Raw genomic sequence first — 24,085 nt, 5'->3', positions numbered from 1 at the left:
GGGAACGGTCCCACGGCCGCCTCTGTGGCTCTTGCCTTGGCCCCATGGAAGCGTCTGGGGAGGAAGCACCTGCTGGAACCTCACGGGCCAGTGCCCAGGAGGCCAGCCTGCAAGGTTGGGTCTCTGAGGTAGGGTAACCTCAACGTCCTCCTGAGGGAGCTGAACCCCCCAATAATATGGTTCTTGTCCAAATTTACATGCCTGGTGAAACAGTAGAGAGAACACAACCTTAGGGTGATGAAAACACCTGCTTTATACAGCAGAAAATGCTGTGGCCCTGGGGTGAGTGCGGTACTCTGTCCCCTTCCACGTTCCTGCTGCTCCCTTCTGCCAAACCCAGCCCCCTTTCCTCCTAGAATGAAGTAGCTGTGGCTCACAGCTTCTGAGAAAGAAGCACCAGAAGGGACTTGCTGTTGGGGGTGGGAGCGCCTAGGTGGGGCCCAGGACAGGTGGGGGCAGAGGTAGAGCAGCCTTTTCCCCCCATCGGGTCCTCCAGGGGCCTGGCCCTAGCCTTTCTGACCTCTCTCCTCTTCACAATAGTCTCCCTGGGGAGCAAGTATGTCAGCGTCCCCCTGGTCCTCGGCCCCCTCCTTGGCCAGTCCCTGTCCCTGTAGAGGTTCTGTGTGTCCCATCCCTGCCCCACCTGCTTTTGACCCCCATCACTGAGCACTTCCAGAAGGCCTAATGCCTACTCTCTGCTCTGTGCTGCCCCCAAAGCCCTCCCCCCAAAGCCCTCAGATGAAGACTAATGTCCCTATGTTAATCAGAGCTCTCCAGAGAAATAGAACCAATAGGAGATATATGTAAGAAGAGATTTATTATGAGAACTTGCCTCACTCAAGTATGGAGATTGGGAACTCCCGTGATCTGCCAGATGTCTCCAAGATGGTGGACCCAGCAATCCATGACCCGCCATCTTGCAGACCCGGGAAAGTCAGTGGTGTCACTCACTGAGTCTAGAGGCCTGAGAATCAGGGGAGCCGGTGGTGGAAAGCCCAGTCCAAGGGCAGGGGAAGACCAATGTCCCAGCTCAGCGGGAGATGAGAAGCAGAAAGGGACCAATTCCTCCTTCCTTCTCTTTTCTGTTCTAGTCAGGCCCTCGATGAACTGGAAAATGTCCACCCACATTGGGGACGGTCTCCTGCTTCAGTGAACACACTGGTTCAAATGCTAATCTCATTTAGAGACGCCTTCACAGACACACCTAGAAATAATGTTGAATCTGGGCATCCTTTGGATGAGTCCAACTGACACATGAAATCAACCATCACACTTTACCATCCCTTCTCTCCTCGTCTCATTCTAGAACTTTCTCAGCAAGACATAGCCACAGAGGGAAGCCCAGGAAGTGAAGTGCGTCCTCCGTTCTCATGGGGCTTTTTTTTTTTTTTTAAGATTTTATTTTATTTATTTATTTATTTATTTATTTGAGAGAGAGAGAGTGCACAAGCAGGGGGCAGAGGGTGAGGGAGAAGCAGACTCCCCACTGAGCCTGATGTGAGATCATGACGTGAGCCCAAGGCAGAAGCTTAACCTACTGAGCCAACCAGGCACCCTCTTAGGGGGCTCTAAGGCAAGGTCTCTCTTCTGGTGGAGGTAAAAGAAAGAAAAGAAAAAAAGAAAAGGGGTTACTCCAGGGGTGGGTCACCTGAGCTGTGGTTTCTCCTCAAAAGGCATAAGTAGGAGCAGCCACTGAGATGAGAACACATGCTGAATTCTAGAAGGGGTTGCAAGGTGTTCCACGCCTGGAATAATTTCCAGGGCAGAGGGCAGAAAAAATCCTGGCTCTGACTTAGTTCCCCATGGGACTGGCAGTCTGCCAGCTGGCTCCTTCTGGTGGCCATGCTGAAGGTCTTCTGGGTCATACTGACAGTGGGGACCAAGAGAGCTCCCAGATGGAGGGAAAGAAATCCTCTCCCAGGGCAGGAGAGGCAGCAACGGGGGTTCCCCACCAGTAATGTGCCTACCCACACCCTGCAGTTACAAGTGTGGTTGTCTGGGGCTTATTATGAATAACAAAAGACACCTCGAGAGCGCTCATCCCCTAAGAAACTCCAGGGAAACTGTCTCTCCTTTGCTGTCTTGCCCTCTGCTCCCTTGTGATGTATTCAATATACTTCTTTTTCCGAGAGAGAGACAGAGAGAGAGAGAGAGAGAAAGAAAGAGGGAGAGAGAAAGAAAGAAAAGGGAAGGGCGGGGGACAGAGGAAGGAAGGAAGGGAGGGAGGGAAGGAAGGGAAAGAACTTCAAAAGTTTCAGGAGCTCTGTGCCAGGAACTGGAAGAAGATCAAATATATATATATATATATATTTTTAAATTATTTCGCATCTTTTTTTAAAGTTTCTTTTTTTTTTAAATTTTATTTATTTATTTGACAGAGATCACAAGTAGGCAGAGAGGCAGGCAGAGAGAGAGAGAGGAGGAAGCAGGCTCCCTGCAGAGCAGAGAGCTCAATGCGGGGCTCAATCCCAGGACCCTGAGATCATGACCTGAGCCGAAGGCAGAGGCTTTAACCCACTGAGCCACCCAGGCACCCCCAAATATATATTTCTTATCATAAATCACAGTATCACCGGCTGGTGCTCCTAACTAGGGAAACTTTATTTACTGCTATTTTAGGAGAAATTGGGATTTGGGTTTTTTATGACCTCTTCTTCCAGGTAGACTATTTGCGAGTCTTTGGTCAAGAGCAGCCACTGTGAATATCCATGGTCCCTGTCCCCAGGAACTTAGAGTCTAGTAGGGAATCAGTAAATACAGTTGACTCTTGAATGACTCTGATTTGAACTGTGTGGATCTACTGATATGTAGATTTTTTAAAAAGATTTTATTTATTCATTTTTTTAAAAGATTTTATTTGTTTATTTTGTTTATTTGACAGATAGAGATCATAAGTAGACAGAGAGAAAGTAGGAAGAAGGCTCAATCCCAGGACCCCGGGATCATGACCTGAGCCGAAGGCAGAGACTTTAGCCCACTGAGCCACCCAGGAACCCCTTATTTTTCATTTGAGAGAAGAGAGAAAGGAGCATGAGTGAGGGATAAGGGAGAAGAAGGGGAGAGGGAGAGGGAGAAGCAGACTTCCTGCTGAGCAGTGGGCTTGTGGGGATCCCTCCCTGGGCCCCAAGATCTCAAATTGAGCCAAAGGCAGACACCAAACTGACAGCCATCCAGGCACCCCATATGTGGATTTTTAAAATAAATAATAATAAAAAAATAATAAATATAAATAAATAAATAAATAAATAGGACAGTACTATAAATGTGTTTTCTCTCCCTTATGATTTTCTTAAAAACCCTTTCTTTTCTCTAGCTTACTTTACTTTTTACTTTTTGAGATAAGAAAACACATTCATAACAACTCTGTATTGAAAAGAAAACCCCAAATTGTGCACAAACCTCTTTGGAGACCCAAAACTTCACACTTTGAAAATGACGTAAAGTCCAAGGATGCTTTGCTTGTGGATAAAGAACACTGGGCCTGGCTGGGAGAGCTGGAGAGACAAGAAAACCTGCTGGGTGAGCTTGACAGTAACCCAGAGGCAGGGGTCACATATGGAGAGGAAAAAGATCATATCTCAGATGAGACTATGGGCTCCCTTGCTCAGAAAAGTTTTTACGAGGCGTTTTCCCAGTGCAAGGTCAAAGACAGGGTCAAGAGAATGATATTGAGCATCACCAGTACCTGCACCTTGGTGATGATGGTGGTTCAGGAGATGATGATGAATCTTTACCAACAATTTATTTTTCCCACGACCCTGAACCAAAGAAGGGCCACAAAAATACAGGAAAAAGAAAACCACCCACAGTGTTATTTTTTAGTGAATGGAAAGTAGGAATCAGACATAGCCTTGGAGACTGCCAGTTTGCCCTGGAGTACTCAGGGATCAGAACACCAGAAGATACTTACAGAATATTTGTTGATGCTGCAAATGGAGGGGGGGTAGGCAGAGCCCTCAGATGTTCCTCCTGAAGCTGAGATGCAGAAAGACTCTTTGATGTGGTGGTGTTGGTGGAGAAAGTTAAGCTGCTCGGCATTACGACCCATGGTTTGTAAGGAATCCTGGCTATGAAGAAGCCGTTTGCAGAGAGGCTGACAAGGTCTCTTTGGAGAAGGAAGAAAAATGTGGAAATCCTCAGCAAGAGCTCTCAGCCTCATCAGGAACAGCATTTTCCTGGCATTATGGCCGAAAAAGAATTTTTACCCTCTTCCTTGACATCACACCCAGCTGCTCCAGCGCAGGTATCTCCTGTCTGTCCAGGGAAAAAAGACCCCATGTCAGAAGGGCTGGGGGAAACTCCAAAGAGGGTTTACAAGTTCAAGGCTGCCAGACTGAGTTGGAGACACTAAGTCTTGCCGTGAAATGCAACTGGGTCTGTGAAGCCCAGGGTGTTTTCTCAGAGCATGCAATCCATGCAGATTTTAATGATGCCTGCAAGGAGGCTCCTGGATCAACCAATCACAAAACTACCTGCTTCTCATCAGTGCTACGAAAAGAGCACAAATACATTTTATAATATTCCCATCCTTATCTTCTCCTCAGATGGAATTGCAATATTCGTAGTATTTTTCAAGGGAGTTTGATCTCAATCCTCATTCTTGTCTTAATCCAAGTGAAGTCTTTTTAAAGTTTTTATTATATTTATTTCTTTAACTTTGATTTCTTTAAGTAATTTCTATACTCACCCTGGGGCTCAAACTCACAACCCTGAGATCAAGAGTCACATGTTCTTCCGACTGAGCCAGCCAGGTGCTCCAAGGCTTTTTTGAAAAAACAGTAGTTACTTTGCTAATCTTTACTCAGTATTGATCATTTTAGAGAAAATCTTAAAGCCGAAGTTTCCTATACGTTGCACAATTACATTTCATTGTTTGCCAACATTTTAAAGATGTTTCCCAATGTACTATTACAGTTTTTGCAACTTAAAAATTCAAGTAATCACTTCAAACCGTGGTGAGCTCGAAGAAGAAAGCTGGTACAGTATGGTGACTAGAGCTGAGGATACTATATATTTGCAGGTTCCCAAGAGAGTAGATCTTCAAAGTTCTCAATACAAGAAAAAAATTCGTAACTAGGTAGGGTGATGGATAGTACCTAGATTTACTGTGATCATTTCACAATATATGCAAGCATTCAAGAGTATGTTGTACACACATAACTAATATGTCAATTATACATCCAAAAAAATTTAAGTTTTTATTTATTTATTTAATTGATAGCGAGAGAGACAGCGAGAGAGGGAACATAAGCAGGGGAAGTGGGAGAGGGAGAAGCAGGCTTCCCGCCAAGCAGGGAGTCCGATGTAGGATTCAATCCCAGAACCCTGAGATTATGACCTGAGCCGAAGGCAGGTGCTTAACGACTGAGCCACCCAGGTGTCCCCCCAAAAACCAGTTTTTTAAAAAAAGCTGGGTCTCAGGGCGCCTGGGTGGTTCAGTGGGTTAAGCGTTAAGCGTCCAACTCTTCTCTTTTTTTCCCAAAGATTTTTCTTTATTCATTTGAGAGGGACAGAGCGAGCGAGAGCACGAGCAGAGGGGAGGGTCAGAGGGAGAGGGAGAAGCAGACTCCCTGCTGACCTCAATCCCAGGACCCCAGGATAATGACCTGAGCACAGGCAGATGCTTAACTGACTTAACCCGCCCGGGTGCCCCTAAGGGTCCAACACTAGATCTTAGCTCAGGTCTTGATCTCAGGGTCATGCATTCAGACACCCCCATAATTAATTAATTAATTAATTAAAAAATTTTAAAATCTGGGTCTCTAAAGAACTACTCTTATTTAGAAGTAAGAATATACACAAAGCCTAAGACACCCCTAAGGTTTATACTGAATTTAAGCTATGAAATAAAGGGAAAAAGAAAAGAATCTGGGGACGCCTGGGTGGCTCAGTTGGTTAAGCGGCTGCCTTTGGCTCAGGTCATGATCCCAGCGTCCTGGGATCGAGTCCCACATCGGGCTCCTTGCTCTCCCTCTGCCTCTGCCTGCCACTCTGTCTGCCTGTGCTCATTCTCTCTGACAAAAAAAAAAAAAAAAGAATCTGTAAGAATTATGAAGGCATAGATTTCTTACCAGCACCCCGCTCTCGCCCCAAGCTGGTTACAAAATAGAAGGGAACATTTAAGTTAAAAAAGCAATATTACTAAACTACAGAGTACATTAATAAACATTTTGGCCAGAATATTAATGTTCCATAAAACCACAGTGAGCACTTTTTTACTAATTTAATTGCACATTTAATTTTGTATAATAGAGAAGTCTAAATAAATTTGTTATTAAATATATTTAATGAATGCAAGCAGTACATCACTTAATTGAGGATTTTAAAAATATTTGTGCAGCGAAATATCAGACGTGTATGAGTAAGTTTATGTATTGCCAGAAGACTTAGCTGTTGAATGTTCTGACTACCAAACATCAGTGTATTAGAACTTTGAGATATAGAAGGACATTAAAACCATCATGAGGGGCACCTGAGTGACTCAGTCGGTTAAGCATCTGCCTTCTACTTAGGTCATGATCTCAGGGTCCTGGGATCGAGCCCCAAGTGGGGCTCCCTGCTCGGTTGGGAGTCTGCTTCTCCTTCTCCCTCTGCCCACCCTGCTCCCACCCCACTCATGCTGTCTCCCTCTCTCAAATAAATGAATAAAATCTTTCTAAAAATTGAAAAAATAAAACCATAATGAGTACAATCTGATTTTTTGGATTCAGAAAATACTTTGGTACATTTCAGTGGTTCGGTGTTGCCATTATGAGCAATTAATCATTTTTATCTGCTATACTCTAGACGTACTAGAGCTGTCTGCAGCATTCTCTTCCTGTTGCTTTTCTATGAAATGAACTCCCCATGTCCAGTTGAAGAGAAAAAAAGCCTGGGTCTTCCAGAAGATAGGTTTTTCCAAATAACTATAATCATATACGTCTTTTGTGGGATGCACTGGTACGACTTGGTGAGGGATGGATTGTTGAGAAAGAAAGAGGATCCCAGAATGATCTCAAGCCGTCGGATGGGCAGCTGAAGTGCTAGTAAGAGATATAAAAGGAGAGGAAAAGCCCAAGAGAAATAAGTATTTGAGGAAATAGTAGAAGATAAATGTACCAAAATTAAAGGAACATGAAAGGCCTCAGCTTGAAATGACCCATGTTCAGATAAGAAAAACCCTGCACCAGGACATATAGTAAAATTAAGGGTTAAAAAAAGAATAAAATCTAAAAGTTTCAAGAGAGAAAAAGATCACCGACAAAGGAACAAGAACCAGGCTGACTGCACACATACTTCTGTATGCAAGAAAAAAATGGAGGAATATTTTCAATGTAATGAACAGGGGGGAAGTTCAGCCTAGCATTCTATATCCAGCCAAATTTTATGAACAAGAGAGCATAATATTATTGCATAATAGAATCAGTCTACATCATAAAAGCCTCAGAAATGTTGACACCCTAGTCCTGAAGGAAGAAACACTTTTGGGAGAAGTATCAATGCAATTGGCATGCAAGTAGGCTAAATTTCTCATCTAGTTAAGGGGGAGATGTAGAAATCAATTTTTAAAAATTGAGAGAAAATCCACACAGCATAAAATTCACCACCTTATGTTCCCACCAGCAATGCACAAGGGTTCCCATTTTTCCATAACCTCATTCATCTTTGTTATTGTCTAACTTTTTGACTCTAGCCATCCCACTGGAGAAGAAGTGGCATCTCCTTGTGGAATGGCTAGCGATATTGAACATCTTTTCCATGTGCTCATTAGTCATTTGGCTATCTTCTTTGGGGAACTGTTTATGCTAGTCCTCTGACCACTTTAAAGTCGGGTTGCTTGTCTTTTTATTGTTGGGTTCTAGGGATTCTTTACATATTCTAGACAATAGACTTAGGAGGTTTGCAAATATTCTCTCCCATGCTGTGAATTTTATTTTCACTTTCTGGACAGTGTCCTCTGATGCACACGGGCTTTAGTTTTCATGAACCCCATTGATCTGTCTCATTGTTGCATGTGGTTTTGGGGTCGTGTTTAAGAAATAGATTTAAGGCCACAAATGCTCCTATGTTTCCTTCTAAGGGTTTATAGCTTTAGTTTTAGGTTTTGATCCAACCGAGTTCCATTTTGTACATGTTGTGGGAGGTTTCGACATGCAGAATACTGTGCCAAACTCCGTGTCAAGCTCTGATTTTATCAAGTAGATGGTGACCATGTGTCTCAGAACCACTGTCACTGAGACTGGCTGGGTCAGCACTAACTGGGTCCAGGGCCCTGGAGGGAGGGAGACTCAGAGACCAGTCCCGTCTCCCTGAGCTGAGAGCCACACTGAACGCAGAGGAAGGCAAGAGAGAAGCCCAGGGGCTGTTTCTTGAGACTCTATCTGCAGGTCACGTGGGCAAAGAGAGAGGAAGGTGAGGAGGAGCAGAGAGGTCAGGCCGTGGTGGAGGTACCACAGAGCTCTGGCCCACAGTTCACAGCAGGGGCTGGTCTCTCGGGTCCATATGAAACTTACTAACACCTACGTGGGGGCAGACATGCCGAAAGATGCTGCTTCCTGATTGGCCAGTCTGAGCATGGTCCTGGGGAGGGGCTTGGCCTCCTGGAGCCGCCTCAGTAGGGGTGGAGGGCAGGGCAGGTGCTCCTGGCCCCATTAGGACCCCGTTGGTCCTGGCAGGGCACAGCTGCGATCAGTCACACCCCAGTGAAGACTATGTTGGTTCAACTACCTTAGAGTCCTCTGAGAGGTCCCCTGATGGGAGGCGGTATTCTTTTCAGGACGGCTGCACAGCGCCCCCTACCGATCAAGATGAGCGCGCACCAGCACCAGGCTTTAACGGGGCTTGGGGTAGGTAGAATTCTCCCGGCTGTGCACTTGGGAGGGTTAAATTGTATACTTTTATTACAACTCACCTCTCACTAAAATTTAGCAGTTCCTTCCGTGGCGAATGTAGGCATGAGACCACGGCAGTCTTGGCAATACCTATTTATCGCCAAGGGAAATTGCAGTAACGTTCACATCATGTTATAGTTAGTTGTTGACCAACTTCCAAACACAGTTTACACTTATCCATATGGTTAAATTCTGGTAATTATTAGATTAGACCTGCTGCTATAGTCTCATAGATTTGTTCATTCTAATGTCGTGGTAACTGTGTTTCGATTACAATTAGACTTATTTGTGATCCTGGGTATTCGTCAATGTTCTCCAGACAAAGACCTCCAGCATACACCTGTAGCCAGACAAGGTGGATTTATGGACTTGTTGGAATGTCGGATACTGGATATCCTGGGAAACAGTGGGGTGGCTCAGTTAGAGGGTGTTAGGAAAGAATTATAGGGTTTGGGTTTGCTTTCAGGAATTTTGGAGAGGATTCAAGGAAGGAGGACTTTGCTGGGTGGCTGGATGCTGTCAGGAAGACAGGGTGATTCTATCATTGAAAAGTGTCCTAATTCTAACCTGAGAGGAGGAGCATAAGACATGTATAAAGCTAGAGCTGGTAGGGAAGCAGGCACTCATAGGAGCCAACCAAGGTGGGGGGTGTATGGTCATTTTGTGGTTTGAACAACAGCCCGTGTTTTGTCTATGTTCAGACATGACTGCAGTATGATCTTGTTTTGTCTTGATCAATCACTGGCCTTGTCTGACGCTAGTGTTCTTTGAAATTGTTTATGTTCTTGGGTGCTGCAGGGCTGGGCCAACTCCCAGCAGCCCAAGACCTGGCTGATAGGACCAGGCAGGGTCCCAGCTGTCAGGAGCTCACCACCTTTCTCTTGCTCACATATATATCTTGGGAAAAAAGGGGCACGTGGGTGGCTCAGTCGGTTAAGCATCTGACTCTTAATTTTGGCTCAGGTCATGATCCCAGGGTTATGAGATTGAGCCCTGAGCTGGGCTCAAGATTCTCTCTCTCCCTCTGCCCCTCCACCCCTGCTCAAGTGGGCTCTCTCCCTCTCTCTAAAAAAGGAAAAGGATAGTGGTTTTATGAGTATTTTAAACTTGCATCAATGTTATTGTTATGCAGTGCCCAGCCAATCTGTCACTTTTTTTTTTTAACTCTACTGTACGTGTAGAGATCTATGTTTACGGCTGTCTAGTACTCCATTAACAGGATGACTGGGTCTCACCCATACCTATTACACTGGAACATCTAGGGGTTGAAGCCAGGCATCAATGTTTTTTAAAGATCCCTGGTAACTTCAAGACACCATGAAGTTTGGAAACCCCTGCCCTGTGTGATACTTCTGGAAATCTTACTGCTTGTTAGAATCACGAGGGAGTTTCTCTTAAAAATCTACTGCCTAAGAAATGGAACCATGGTCACATTCTAATTCTTTATCTGAGTGGTAGTCACACAGCAGAGTTCAGTTGGTGAGAGCCCATCAAGATGTACACTTGTGTTCCGTTTGCTTGTCTGTAGGCGAAACTTCAGGAAAGCATTTCCAGAAGTCATCCTGTTGTCCGAACAGCTCTCAAACCGAAGGCACAAGAACCATCGGGTGGGCTCAGGCTTTCATGGTGTCTAAGGCTCCTCAGTGATCCTTCCATGATTTTTGCTGCCCTGAAGACTGACCAACCCTGAGGTCACATGCACCTCACATCTCCCCACGAAACACGGGGGGGGTCTGGGGGGGACAGGGAACATGCCCAGCAGCGCTCCACATGAGAGAGGAGCTGCCAGCTGGAAGGGATGAAGGGACGCCTTGTTTCACTCATCCTGACGGGTTGCTCCCAGAACGTTGCACATTGTCCCATCCTCACCCACATTGTTAGGCCTTCCTAATCTCTGCTGCGTTCACAGATTTTTTTTTTCTCTAATTTTCAGCATTGTTATTACCATGAAGGCATGCTTTTGGCCTTTACCCTTTAGCCTTCTGGGAGCTGCCCATGTATATGTATGTTTCCATGAGGTCCATTTTCCCTCCCTTGACTGGGGTTTTCTCATTTCCCAGACCTTAATCAACTGCCTTAAAAATTTATTGTCCCAGTTTATAATCCGGCATTTACAGTGGTCTCTTTTATCTTTTTGGATGGAAAATTTTAGTTTGATATTCACTGATTTGCTTCCCCTTTGCTTAGTGCCATGCTCAAGCAGCACCTCCAGGTTACAGAAAAAATGTTCTCCTGCAGATTACTCATTATCTTTATAGCTTTACTCTAATCCCCTTTGGGTTTCTTTCTCAACGCCATGTGGTACAGAGTCTGTCTTAATTTTCCTCCCTACGGAGAACCAATTTTAACAACAGCATCAATTAATCATTTTCCTCCCGCTGGTTTTCAGGTTTTTTGTTTTTGTTTTGCCTTATATGCCAAGTGTCTACTTGAAGTCTCTTTTTCACCAGGAACTCCCTGCCCTTGATCACGTGCCAAGTTCATGCCACAGTTGGTGCCTGAAACCCCGAGGTACCTAGATTAGGAAAAGTGCCTAAAATTTAATAAGTCCAGGGGAAATCAAAGACCTTAGTTCCCCCTGCCCCCATGTCTGGCTGGGCAGAGACTGATAGGCTTTGGACTAAAAATTGAGAGGAAAAGCCGCATTGGAACTTAAGGTCATGAGAAAATCAGTGTGGCACGTAAAATGGCATGCTATTTACAACATCCACCTCAACTGGAAGAGGGGCATCTGAGAGGCTCCTGCTGGTGCTGAGCAGGGAAATCATTTGGATTTTTTTCCTTTTTTGTTTTGTTTTTTAAGATTTTATTTATTTGACAGAGAGAGGGAGAGAGCACAGCAGAGGGAGAAGCAGACTCTCTGTTGAGCAGGGAACCTGATTTGGGGCTCGATCCCAGGACTCTGGGATTGTGATCTGAGCCGAAGGCAGACACTTAACCGGCTGAGCCACCCAGGCATCCCTAATTTGGAGTTTCTATTGGGAAAATCTAGAGGTGTGAATGGCTCCTGCCAATAAAGGAGCATGTCCAGGCTGACAGGCTGGGGGAAGGAAGGGGAGATTGGCTCATGGAGAGTGGAATGAAGTTTCGCTCACTGCCATTACCCTGGGAACTTCTCTGTCCCCTGTGAAGACAGAATACATTATACCTGCAGACTATTGAAGTTGGATTTATTCTGGTGAAGGAGAGGGGTTTGGAGTTCTGGGTAAGAGCCAAGGTCAGATGAGGGTGCCCAGCCTCAGCTGCTGCAAATTATTTTAGTTGAGGTTTTTTGGTTTACAAGAGGTTACCACGAGGATGCCCACAGAAGGAACATCTCTTGGGTTCTGCCGGGAGCTGGACAGGTACTCAAGAAGGGTGCTTCTGTATCTTTACCCAAGGTGCTTCTTATCACCTAATGTTTAAACATTTTCTTTCTCCATGTCCTCAAAGACCACAGTTGGGGCTCCAGTGAGTTCAGTGGGAAAAGGGATGTTCGTTTTGAAACAAAGTGATTCGGAACCTCTAAGGCCAGCAAGAAACCAAGATAAAACACAAGGGTGATGGTTCTAACAGAGACACTCAGACCCACAAAAAAGAGGGGTCCCTGACATAGGGAAGTAAGGAGTGTCCTGGTCCCGGATTCTGGGAGCAGCTGAGTCTGTGCAACCTAATTCTAGACACCTAGAGGAGGGAAGAACATGCCTGAGAACTCACAGATGGGGGTGCAGGTGCCCCTACCGTCATCTCTCCCCCACTGGGGGTGAGAGTGTGGCCTCCAGGCTAATCTCTCTGATCCCTGATTTCAGTCCTGCCTCAAGCCCAGGTCCTTGTGTGGCCAAGGCCACAGCTGGGGCAGGGGGTGGAGGGGGGAGGCTGGAGGAGAAAATGAAAGCATCATCTCCACAAAAATGAAAGAAAAAGTGAGTGATTCCTTTGTAACCTATTGACCACATTATTAAGAATGCCCAGAAGGGCACCTGATGCCCTCATGATCCTCAATAGGTCACTGTAGGGTGGATCTGCGCACCCCTATTTCCAAGCCCTTGTTCTATTTTGAAGCAGTCTTATCTCATGCAGAATCATCATCAAATGCATCTAAGGCACTACCTACAAATATTTTTATTCTAAGAAGTACACAGGAATGGTTTATAAGGGTCTCAGAATGAACAATATATGTAACACATCCTTAAAGGACGTTAATGAAGTTAAGAAGAATGCTCCAGTAGGAGAAAACTATATGGGTCAGACAGGAGAAAAGGAAGGGTGTGTGTGGAACTTCCAGCAGGATTCTTGGGAGGAAATAAGGTACAGCAAGCCCTTGACAGGGTGCCTGGCACTACACAAACTTCTTTCAGGCGCCTGATGCCCTTAGGGGAAAAGGTTGAGAACCTGCTCTCTCTACAAAACATGGTTCAGAGTAGGCCTGTTGCAGACCCTTGGGGACTCCACTGGGGAACCAAAATACAAGGTAAAAGATGGGGAGGTGTCTGCAAACTGCTCACTGGGGCAGGGCCACCTTTAATTCTTACGCCAAGTGCTGGGACTTTGGCGGCGCACAGAGACCCTTTTCTCTGGTTTGGAAGCACTTTCTGCCCAATTCTCAGAGGGATCCTCCCAGGGTCCAGACGCCTCTGGGGTCCTCCATGCCCCCTCCTCGGTCTCTCCAACAGGCCTGGGACCCGATCTCACTCAGCCCTCCAGGTTTCCAAGCCCACACTGGTGATATGACCCGCAGACTGCAGTCCAAGGCTACTTCTCGGCCCTTCCCAGCACACTAGCCAACCAGGAGACCAGGGGTGAGCGGAGCAGGACCTAACCGTCACCTCACACGTGATCCCAAAAGACGAAACGAGGTCCTGCCCACGTGAGCAGGATAAAGCGATCAGGTCCCAAGATTCCTTTAAGGGAGCAGGTCCCGCCCCATCTCCCAAGTTCCCCTTGGCAGGAAGAAGGCCCCACCCCGACCACTTGACCCGTAGAAGGTGTGGGGAGCTGGGCCGGCCCTGCTTCTCACATGATCCCGCGTGAGGGGGAGGGGGCCCTGCCCACGTGACCTGTGTGAGGCTGCCAACCCTCTTCTCAGCCCGTGCCCCACGTGACTCAGGAAGCTGCCCGCGCCTCAGGAAACTTCGAGAGCCGCAGTTAGGCTCTGAGTCTTGCCTTCCGGCCCTTTGAGAGTGCTTTCAATCCCCAGGTCGCCCTTCTCATCTGCCTCGTAGGCTCTGGGGTCGCGTGGGGCGTCAAAATGTGGAACAGGAGCCCAGGGCTCCTGCACCGAAGAGGCCTCAGGACTCCGGAATCTGAAGCTGCCGGGGCCCCGGGCTTCCTGCGTTCTCCTGTGGTTCAGGTGGCCGCGCGGGATGCGGGACGCTCCCTGTGTCTTTTGCTTGATGGGGGATCCGGAGAAGTTCCAAAAGAAAGTGGAGTGGCCGGACTTCCAGGTGGGTGCAAACTTCTTATCCCAGGGCCAAGGTAGCAGTTCTTTCTTGCTGTAACCACCTGCGCTGCCTCTTACCCTTGACCAAAGACCGCCGCGGGGGGGTGCCCTCCGGAGACTGCCACCACCAACGCAGTGGGACAGAGGGCACCCAAGAGGCCCAGTTTCCACCATTGGGACCTACAAGGATGGGCTCACCATGACACCTGGCCATGCCCTGCCTCTGGATGCAGCTCACCACCTGCTGGCATTAGGAGCCGTCACTGGTGGAAGGGAGTGGAGCTCAGGTAGCCCAGGCACAAGATGGCGGCCCCAAAGTTAGAGTTTGAACTGGTGGTGAATTGGGATAGGATGACCATGGAAGGGAGTGCACTAGCCAGCGCACTAGGTGAATCATTTTGGAAAGCATGACCAATTAGAAATTAGGAAAAGAGAACTGTGGGATTGAATGGCTAGTGCTAGGTTGGGTTGACGCCATAGGGAAGGATAAAGGCAGAGAGTCAGTTGGCAATTGAAAGCCACCCTCGGGATCTCCTTGGTAGCAAACAAAGAGGCCTTCATCTTGGGGGGTGGAGGGGGATGGATGTGGTGCGTGGGAGAAGAGCTAAGGGTCTGGCTGGGATTTAATCTGCAGGGAAGTAGAGTTCCAAAGGAGGCTGAATTCCCAATCAGGGCAGGTCTGCTACACCAAAATCATCCTGGTTGGGAAAGAATGGCACCCTGGCATATTGATAGAGTTACCTGCATTGAAGCCCCGTGATCTGAAATTCACAGATTCTCCTTAATCCTCTGACACGGAAGTAAGTGGGTCAACCCACCCTATTCAAAACTAAAATATTGAGGTGCCTGGGTGGCTCAGTTGGTTAAGCGTCCCACTCTGTCTCTGCCCAGGTCTTGATCTCAGGGTGGTGAGTTCGGGCCCCATGCTGGGTGTGGAGCCTACCTGAAAAAAAAAAAAAAAAGCCCCTCCCCACCAAAAACCACTAAATCTTCTATTTGGATACATTGCAGGGGCATTTTCACTAAGACAAAATATGCTTTTCTTGCTGTCTTCCCCAGTTTTCCTCCTGGCATGTAAGTAGGGCTTGTCCCAGCATAACACAGCTGGAGATGTGCTTAGGCTGAGAAGGGAGATAAAGGTACCACACCTTAAAGGACCACAAAACTCTATTGCAAGGGGACTCAATAAATTTTCTCTAGGGAATTTTTGCACGTTTACTCAGTATTTCAGTAACCTGATAGTGTGCAATAAGTAAGCCCAAAACTTTGCAGCCTAATTCGTTCTTTTTGTTCTTCTCTCACATGGTTTCTGTGGCTTAGCTGGATAGTGCTGACTCATTGGTGTGTCTGAGGATGCAAGCAAGACCTGGCCTGGGGCTGCAGTCATTTGAAGGTTCAGTTGGGCCTGGAGTACCCACTTTCAAGGCAGCTCCCTCACGTGCCCAGTCAGTTTTTGACAAAAGCCCTTCATTACTTGCCATGTGGGCCTTTCCATAAGGCCGTTTGGGTGTCTCTGTGACACGAAAGCAAGTGATTCAGGGGGAAGCGCGGTGGAAGTCACAGTGCCTTTTATGACCTAACTTTGGAAGTCACACACTGTAATTTCCACAGGTGATCACAGGTCTGTTTTATTCAGTGCGGCAGGGGACTTCACAAGGGCATGAATGGATACCAGGAGGCCAGAATCATTGTGGACATTTTGGGCGATGCTTACCACACATGGGTAAATGTAAACAAGGGGAACTGGAATATACAAGCAGTTTGAGGAGCAGACCAGGGAAAGGGCAATATGTAAACAAATTATATATTGTTGAACATAGAGTCAGCGTTGATATTACTATCTGGATGTACAAAACATAATTGTGCCCCACTGTTAGAATTGGGGGGTTGGCTCTAGGGAGCCAGATAATAAATAGAATCCTGGGTCAGGATCCAGCTCACAATGGTAACCCTGTGTCATTGCCTAGTTTGCAAACGCCTGATTGGAATAGAATATTTGGAAGTCAATGCAGCACCCAGATTGGGTCTTTTATCTGTGAGATAAGAACTATGGTGATAGGAGAGGCCAAGTGGAGGTTTCTGTACCTTTCCATTCCTGGTCAAGTTAGTAAATATAAAACAGTATCACACCATAGGAGGAATGACAGATAATTTTGTTATTCTTTTTTTTTTTTTAAGATTTTATTTGTTTTTATTTGACAGGCAGAGATTACAAGTAGGCAGAGAGGCAGGCGGAGAGAGAGGAAGGGAAGCAGGCTCCCTGCTGAGCAGAGAGCCCGATGCGGGGCTCGATCCTAGGACCCTGGGATCATGACCCGAGCCGAAAGCAGAGGCTTTAACCCACTGAGCCACCCAGGCGCCCCAATTTTGTTATTCTTAAGGATGCAAAGGGCTCGAGTGGTGGACCTTGTCATATTTCTATTTAATTTAGCAGTCTGTCCCTGCAGAAAGCAGGTTCATCCTGGAGGTTGGCCAAGATTTCTGTAAAGTCACCCAGATAGTAGCCCCAGCTGAAGCTGCCATTCCAGATGGGCTTGCCTTGCTCGAGCCGGATTAATGAAGTCTCAGGTATATGGTATACAAACGTTAATTGGCAATGTGTTCATTTTTATCCCTATCAGGTACCATCTGCTTTCACACAGTCTACGTTTAATTTTGCCCCAGGATTATGCCCTTCCTTCCTCCGTCATAGTTCAGAGAGATCTGGACCACCTACAGCCAGGCATCCACAGAACATCACACCAATTCACTACTCTGACTGCATGCCATTCGAGCGAGATTAGTGAGAAATGGCTGGCATGTTGGTTGCCTTGGTAAGAAACATGCATTGCATTCTTGGAGATGTGCCTGTGAAGATTCAAGGATCTGCTGCATGAGAAGAGCTTAGAGTGCCCAGGACATGCTGGGTCATACCATCCAAAGGAAAAGATGAATTACCACAACTTGCACCTCCCGTGGCAAAGAAGGAAGCATGACACCTGGTAGGACTCTTCAGGTTTTGGAGACAACATATTCCATATCTCGGAATGCTTCTTTGGCCTGAATACCAGACGCAAAAGACTGCTCCATTTTTTTAAGGTGTATTAGAGAGTGGGCCTGTGTACATGAGCAGGGGAATTGGGAGGGGCAGAGGGAGAAGCAGAATTCCAACTAAGCATGGAGCCGGACACAGGGCTGGATCCCCGGAACTGGAGATCATGACCTAAGTTGAAGTTAGACACTTAACTGACTGAGCCACCAAGGTGCCCCAAAAGACTGTGACTTCGAGTGTGTATCCCAGATTAGGAATGTTCTCCGAAGAGGAGCAAAGTCCAAGCTGCAGTGAAAGCAGCCCTGGTGCTTGGTCCACAAGATGGCGCCGATCAGAGGGGACTGGGGGTATCAGTGGTAGGAAAAGGTACCTTCTTAGGGGTCTGGAGCCAGTGCAGTCTGCAGAGGTGACTCGTGTACTTACAAAGCAGTTCTGTAGTGCTAGTGGGCCTGGCAGAGGGCCATCAGACACGACATGACCCTATGGCCAGAACTGCTTGTCATGAGGGAATTTCTGTCAAACCCACGAAGTCATAAAGTTGGTTAGGTTCAGCTACCGTCCATTGTGAAGCAGAAGATCCCGCTGGGTTAGAAGCTGTAGCTGCGCCTGAACACTTTATCCTCTTTGTGTCCAGCACCCAACTGGTAAGAAAAAGGAGCCCCCATCTTGGTGGGAGTAATTTACCCAGATTAGGAGAGAATAGAGCTGCTTTTAAACCAGGGGATAGAGAAGAATAAATTTGATTCCCGGGGGATCCATTTAGGGGCTCGGTACTCCCTTGCCTCGTTATGCCACAGCCCTCACTGCAAGAGGCACAGGGTGCAGGGGCTCGGACCCTTCAGAGATGAGGTGTGAGCCAGGCCACCTGGCACGCTAGCAAGGACAGCAGCAATGGTAGGGACCTTGAAGGGAATCTACAGTGAATAATGGAGGGAAGACAAGATGAGTATCCTTCACAGCCCAAGACCAGCTGCAATGGCCAAGACACTCATTTACCTCACTAGCCCGCCTCTTCTAAGTCTCCTCCAGGATTAGAGGCCACTGGAATCCCAGAGGACACCCTTCCTAGACAGATGAAGTGCATTCCAGCAGCACAGGTGGTAGGGGTTGGCCCGTAGTACATCTTGGGTTTTGTGGACAAGGCTGCACACAGGAGCCAGAGGCCTCAGCACATCACAGCCTGCTGGACAGAGACCCGTGGGCTGTGGGCTGAAAATCCCCATGCAGGAGAATCGATGCATTGGAACCTAGGAGAAGGCCCTAAGAAAATCAGTGTGACACGTTGAGTATGTGTTTATAGCACCTCTCTCCAGTATAGAGGGAAGTTGGTGAAGGTTCTTCAGGAGGGCGCAGCAGGAAGACGCTTAGGGGCTTCAGTGGGGAGAAGCTGGAGGTGTGAATGGCTCCTCCCAAGGAAGGCATTTGGCAGGAAGGCTGACAGGCTTGGTTGGGGGGGAGGGAGGTTGTCTGAGAGCATGAGGAGTTCTCACTGCCGAGTTTTGGGAAATCTCTTCTCTGTGTCTTGTGCAGATGTCAGTAGAATATACATCCCCCTTGAAGGGTTTGGTATTTGGACTTAGTCTTACCAAGTGAGAGGGGCATGAAGGAAGGGCAAGGGCAGAGACGCCCCAAGGGTCCCAGGCGTGTGATTTCCCTTCGGTTGTTCCTTCAAAGAAGTGGGCCGTTTCAGAAGCATGGGGTGGGGGGAGGCTTCAGACATAGCCACTTCTGCAGCCAGGGCCCTGCCTCCTTCAGACGAGCTCTACCATCAGAACAATTGGTGGATTGTGACAGGGGCCTGGTGCTGCCTACCGGGCCTCAGCTCTGAGTAGGTGCCCCTTCTCACTCATACGTAGGCAGAAAATGCTCAGTCGGGTCATAGTCCAGCGTTTTGATGGTTAAAATGATGATTTACCAAACCAGCTCTCTCGCAGTCCCCTCGTTCCCCTGGGAAGAGCAGCCTGCTGTAGGGCAAGGGCTGAGAGGGCTCCAGGGAGTGGCAGAGCAGAGTCAGGGTGGGAACTGGAGGAAGGTGGGGCCCAGGTGTGGATTGCTGGCTGTGCTGGGGTGGAGGGAAATGCATATGTTCTATATGTTTGTAGAGACTGCTACCACAGGGCTGGCCAAGCGCTCTGGCCCTTGCCCAGGGCCCCGCTTGTGGGTGTCACTCCTGAGGCCTTTGTGGGTTCTGCAATTGATTTCTGACTTCACCATCCACACAGGCTGAGGTTTTAGCTTCTGTAGTCCGAACTCCGGTTCCTCTGATCCACCTTTATCTAGATTCCAAAACTTGCCTTTTTCTTAAAGAGCAGGGGTGTCTAACTTCTCCTCTCTGACCTTCTGGTTTTAGCACTTCCTTTATTTGATTTGGGTTTTCAAGTGGCAGCTCAGAGCACTCATGTTCAGTCGTCCAAGTGTAATCAGAAGTTCACTAATAGATTCTCCAATGTGCCACTCCCCTTTTGTTCCTGGAAGAAACGCTCTGTGATTCTGCTTGGTTATGAGACAGTGCTTCGTTCAGTTTAGTAATATTTTATCCAGGACTGTTGTATCTACTTACACTTGGGATGGTGCTTTAATTTTCCTTTCTTTTATCTTTCTCTGACATTTTGTGTCAAAATTTTACTAGGCACCATAGGAGGAGTTTTAGAACTTTCTGATTTTTTTTAAAAGATTTTATTTATTTATTTGATAGAGATTACAAGTAGGCAGAGAGTGGAGGAAGCAGGCTCCCTGCTGAGCAGAGAGCCCAATGTGGGGCTCAATCCCAGGACCCTGGAATCATGACCTGAGCTGAAGGGAGAGGCTTTAACCCACTGAGCCACCCAGGCACCCCAGATCTTTCTGATTTTTTGAAAATAATTTTCTTGTCTCTGATTTGCATTGTAGCCTGGTGTGTGTAGGAATGCACTGTATAGAGCAGGAAGGAGTCCAGATCTGAACATGTGGAAAGTTGCCATTACCATTTTAGAAGGCCTGCCTCCCAGAGAAGGCAAACAAAAGCTCAGGACCTGACCTCTTGCCGCTGGACTAGGGAAAGAGATGGTTGTCCAGTCCTTAAAATCATGTTGGAGATGGTGATGATCTTAGGGCAAGTTTGAGAAACTAACTTTGGAAAAATTTATGCTCTGTGAAGCTCAATAAGGAACAGAGATAAAGCCCTAATTACTCTCCTTTCAGCCAGCCGGGGTCAGGGTAAGGGACACCAGTGCCACCAGCAGAAAGAGAGAGAGCGCGAGCGCTCCAGATTTAGAACTAGAAGTGGTAGGATGGAAGGAGGATAGGGGACCTCCGGGGATCTCACTTCCTGCTAAGAAGGGTGGTGGAGGCTGGGTTTTCCTGGCCCAAAAGAGGGAGGGCTGAGCACCATGAAAATGCACTGAGGATTTTCCCTTACCTTGCAGCAGGTCAGTGGAGATGAGTGGACAAGACCCTCTCAGCCTCTTGGATCTTGCAGCACAGAGCCTCCTGAATGATGAGGACTCAGCTGTCCGTGCCCTGGAGAAGCTCCCTGTGGGCCTCTTCCCAACACTGTCCATGGCAGCTTTTGATGGGGGACACACGAAGACTGTGACAGCAATGGTGCAGGCCTGGCCCTTCCCCTGCCTCCATCTTGGATCATTAAGAGATCAGTCAATAACTCAAGATCTCTTGGAAGCTGTCCTAGATGGGCTGGAATTGGTTCCTACCAGTGCTCCTTGCCCCAGGTAACTGGAGAGACGGGGTGCTGATAGTGGCACAGTGACTGAGGAAGCGGGAGCTGGATTCAGGGATGCGGGGCCCAGGCATGTGCCACCAGGTGTACTGTCAGTCGTTGGGAAGCCTTGAGGCCATTGCTCAGGGTCCCTCTGAGAAGAGAGCCCTGGTGCAGTTCAGAACCGATCACGCTGCTGAGGTGATGGGGTGGCTGGGTTTCCGGGTGGTATCCCAGGAGTGTATAAAAAGGTGGGCACTGAGGAGGACCCTTTGAACTCATGGCGCAGGGCAGCAGGCAGGGCTGCTGGCTGGCCTGGAGGCCCTTCCCAGGGTTCACCGCTGCTGGTCTCCTCCCAGCCCTGCTCTACTGGCCTGAAAGTCCCAGTCTCTACTATCCTCCTCATTTCCTGCAGGAGATCGAAGCTGAAGGTGCTGGATTTTACCCATGACTTTGAGCACTCCAACTGGGAGGAGTGCTCTGAGACGACTCCTGCCCCCTTTGTCATCACGCACATGCTGGAAGAGCCGGAGGCAGACCCAATGGTGCCCAGTTCCAAAGAACAGCCTCCACATCACCGAGAACCTGTGGAAATCCACACAGACCTTTTCCTCGGTGGTTTGTTCGGCTTCTTCCACCTGTCGGGGTTCCCCTCGTACATACTGCAGAGAGTCGAGAAGAGCCATGGCTGGCTGCGCCTCCGCTGTCGGACCCTGGTCATCAACCAGGTGCCGTTGCGCAGCCTCGTCGAGATCCTGGGAATGCTGGAGCTGGAGACCATCCGAGAGGTGAGGCTTCATCACAGGAGCAGGTTCTGCTTCCGGTCAGACCTGGTCCAGTTCTTCACCCATGTAGGGCAGATGAGCAACCTGGGCCACCTCATCATGAACGACATCCCCTGGGATTTCCCTGCAGACTGTTTCTCCTTGCTGAGTCCGCTGGGCCACCTCCAGAAGCTCCATCTCATCTTTGGCTGTCTCTCAGGCCAGCTACAGAAGATGCTGAGGTGAGTGTGCGGCAAGTCCTCTGAAGGTACACAGGCCAGGACACCTGGACGCTGCTCTGGGCATTGCTGCATTGGAGCAGAGACAAGCCCGGGCTTCCCTTCTGTGAGTCCACAGAGTTGCTGCTGGACCCAGACTCCAGGGTGGTGGTCCTGGGCCAGCCAGGGTCTGGTGGCTGCTATAGAAGAGAAAGAGGCAGGTCTGAAATTGCCATCTCATCCATTCATTCATTTGCTCACTCCATTCATTCATTCATTCATGTGCTTAGTTTGTGCCAAGCAGTTAGCTAAGAATGGATATGCAGCCTTGAAAAAAATCTGTCTAGAGTTTATGTAGAGAAGGTGAATAAGGATGGTAAGTTGTGAGGGTGGTGTTTGAGGGAGGAAACTGCCCCCCACAACATCTAAGCTGAGCTGATTTGGTGAACCGACTCTCCTCATAAATCTCTCTCAGATTTCTCTGTGGTACTCCCTGGAATAGGGAGCTGTTCTCCTGGGGCACGGGTCTTTGAGTAAACAGAAGCATGGGGAACCATCTTCTGAACCTTCTACCAAGTAGAATCTAGGCCTTACCATGAGTAGGAGTTATATCTAAGTTTCATTAATTCTACACTTTGTGGAGCATGAGTGTTAACTGTGTCAATGTGGCTTGTTAGGAAGCTAAGAGGGGTGCCCGACACCATACTCTGAAAATAGAGAGGTCCTGTGGGGAATGGAGAAATGTTTCACTCCAAACTCTGTGTTCTTAACTGCTGCAGAAGATGGCTCCCACCATTTGCATCCAGACTGAGGTAGGCGTAGTGCAAATTTCTCAGGCCAGATTTCTGGATCTTTTCCAAATGCATCTAGTGTACACTCTTAATTTCCAAGGAGTAAAAGGTGTTTATCTCTCCACAGTGGCCTGCAAAAACCACTTGAGACACTGGTGATTAATGGATGTAGGCTTACTGAGAATGACATCACCTACTTGTCCCAGAGCATTCATGCCACCCACCTGAAGGAGTTGGTCCTCTGTGGCAATAACCTATCCCAAATGGTTCCTGGGCCCCTCGAGGTTCTGCTGGGGGAGGTGTCAGGCACTCTGCAGCACCTGAACTTGAGAAGCTGCCGGCTGAAGGAAGCCCAGCTCCGAGCCCTGCTGCCTGCCCTGTGCTGCTGCTCCCACCTCCGCTCTCTGGTGTTCTATGACAACGTCATCTCCACCTCAGGCATCATGAACGTGCTGCAGCACTTAGCGGGGCTGAAGGAGCTGAAGCGTGTGCAGTACCCTGTCCCTGCTGAGTGTGTTGTGTACTTGGATGAATACAGGTGGGGGAACCTCAACAGAGTGAAGCTTGCCCGCGTGCATGCCAAGTTGCAGGAAATGTTGCAGGCACTACAGCGGGCCGACATGGAGTTGACTAACTCGACCTCAGTGGCCTGACTTACGAGAATGCACAGCTGACCTGATGGGAAAGAGGGGCAGCAGTGGATCCTGGAGCTGTGGCAGTGGATTTCCCAAGGGATGGTGTGGCTTTGAAGAAAACTATGAAAACAAAAGAAAACACAAACGCTGTGGTGGGGACTCCTATTTCTGGATCCAACTGGGGCTCCCTTACTCATTACATCGACAAGCACCGGTCAAAAATCGATCCTGCAGGTGCTGCTTTAGTGCTGGATATAAAAAGAGAGTCTCCCAGCACTTTTCCTTCTGGTCTGTTTACCCATTTCCCTTTCATTTTGCTTCAGCATTCCCACTTGGAACACCATGCAGTTGGGTGAGTTTCTTTTCAAAACACTTTTTTTTAATAAGGCGGGAACACTGACATGTTCGTCAAGGGGATAGATGAATGTAGGTGCTCAGCACATAGTTTTTGTTCACCTCTTTATTCAGATATTTGTTGACTTCCTGTTCAGAAACTGCTCTTATTGAAGAAGAGTGTAAACGTTCAAGGTGTCTGCTTTCAAAGAACTTAGCTTTGAAAGGGGTGGGTACCACTAAACAGGTCACCAAACCCCTAAGAAAGCTGGTTTCAGAGGAGTGCCACGAGAACTATAGGATACCAGTATGGTGAGGGGTTACCAGAGT

At 48.0% G+C, this 24,085-nt stretch overlaps 1 protein-coding gene across 1 annotated transcript; it reads left to right on the top strand.

Moving 5' to 3' along the window:
* Positions 1-20,737: 20,737 nt before the first annotated feature.
* On the top strand, positions 20,738-23,440 carry PRAME (PRAME nuclear receptor transcriptional regulator; the record flags this gene model as incomplete). Its single annotated transcript, XM_080821617.1, has 3 exons — positions 20,738-21,027; positions 21,430-22,020; positions 22,915-23,440. 3 exons carry the CDS (start codon positions 20,738-20,740, stop codon positions 23,438-23,440), a joined length of 1,407 nt encoding a protein of 468 aa, XP_080677743.1.
* Positions 23,441-24,085: the final 645 nt, after the last annotated feature.

The sequence above is a fragment of the Martes martes genome (assembly GCF_963455335.1).
Source record: "Martes martes genome assembly, chromosome: 13".
Classification (NCBI taxonomy): domain Eukaryota; kingdom Metazoa; phylum Chordata; class Mammalia; order Carnivora; family Mustelidae; genus Martes; species Martes martes.
This window is presented reverse-complemented; position numbering and strand designations above follow the sequence as displayed.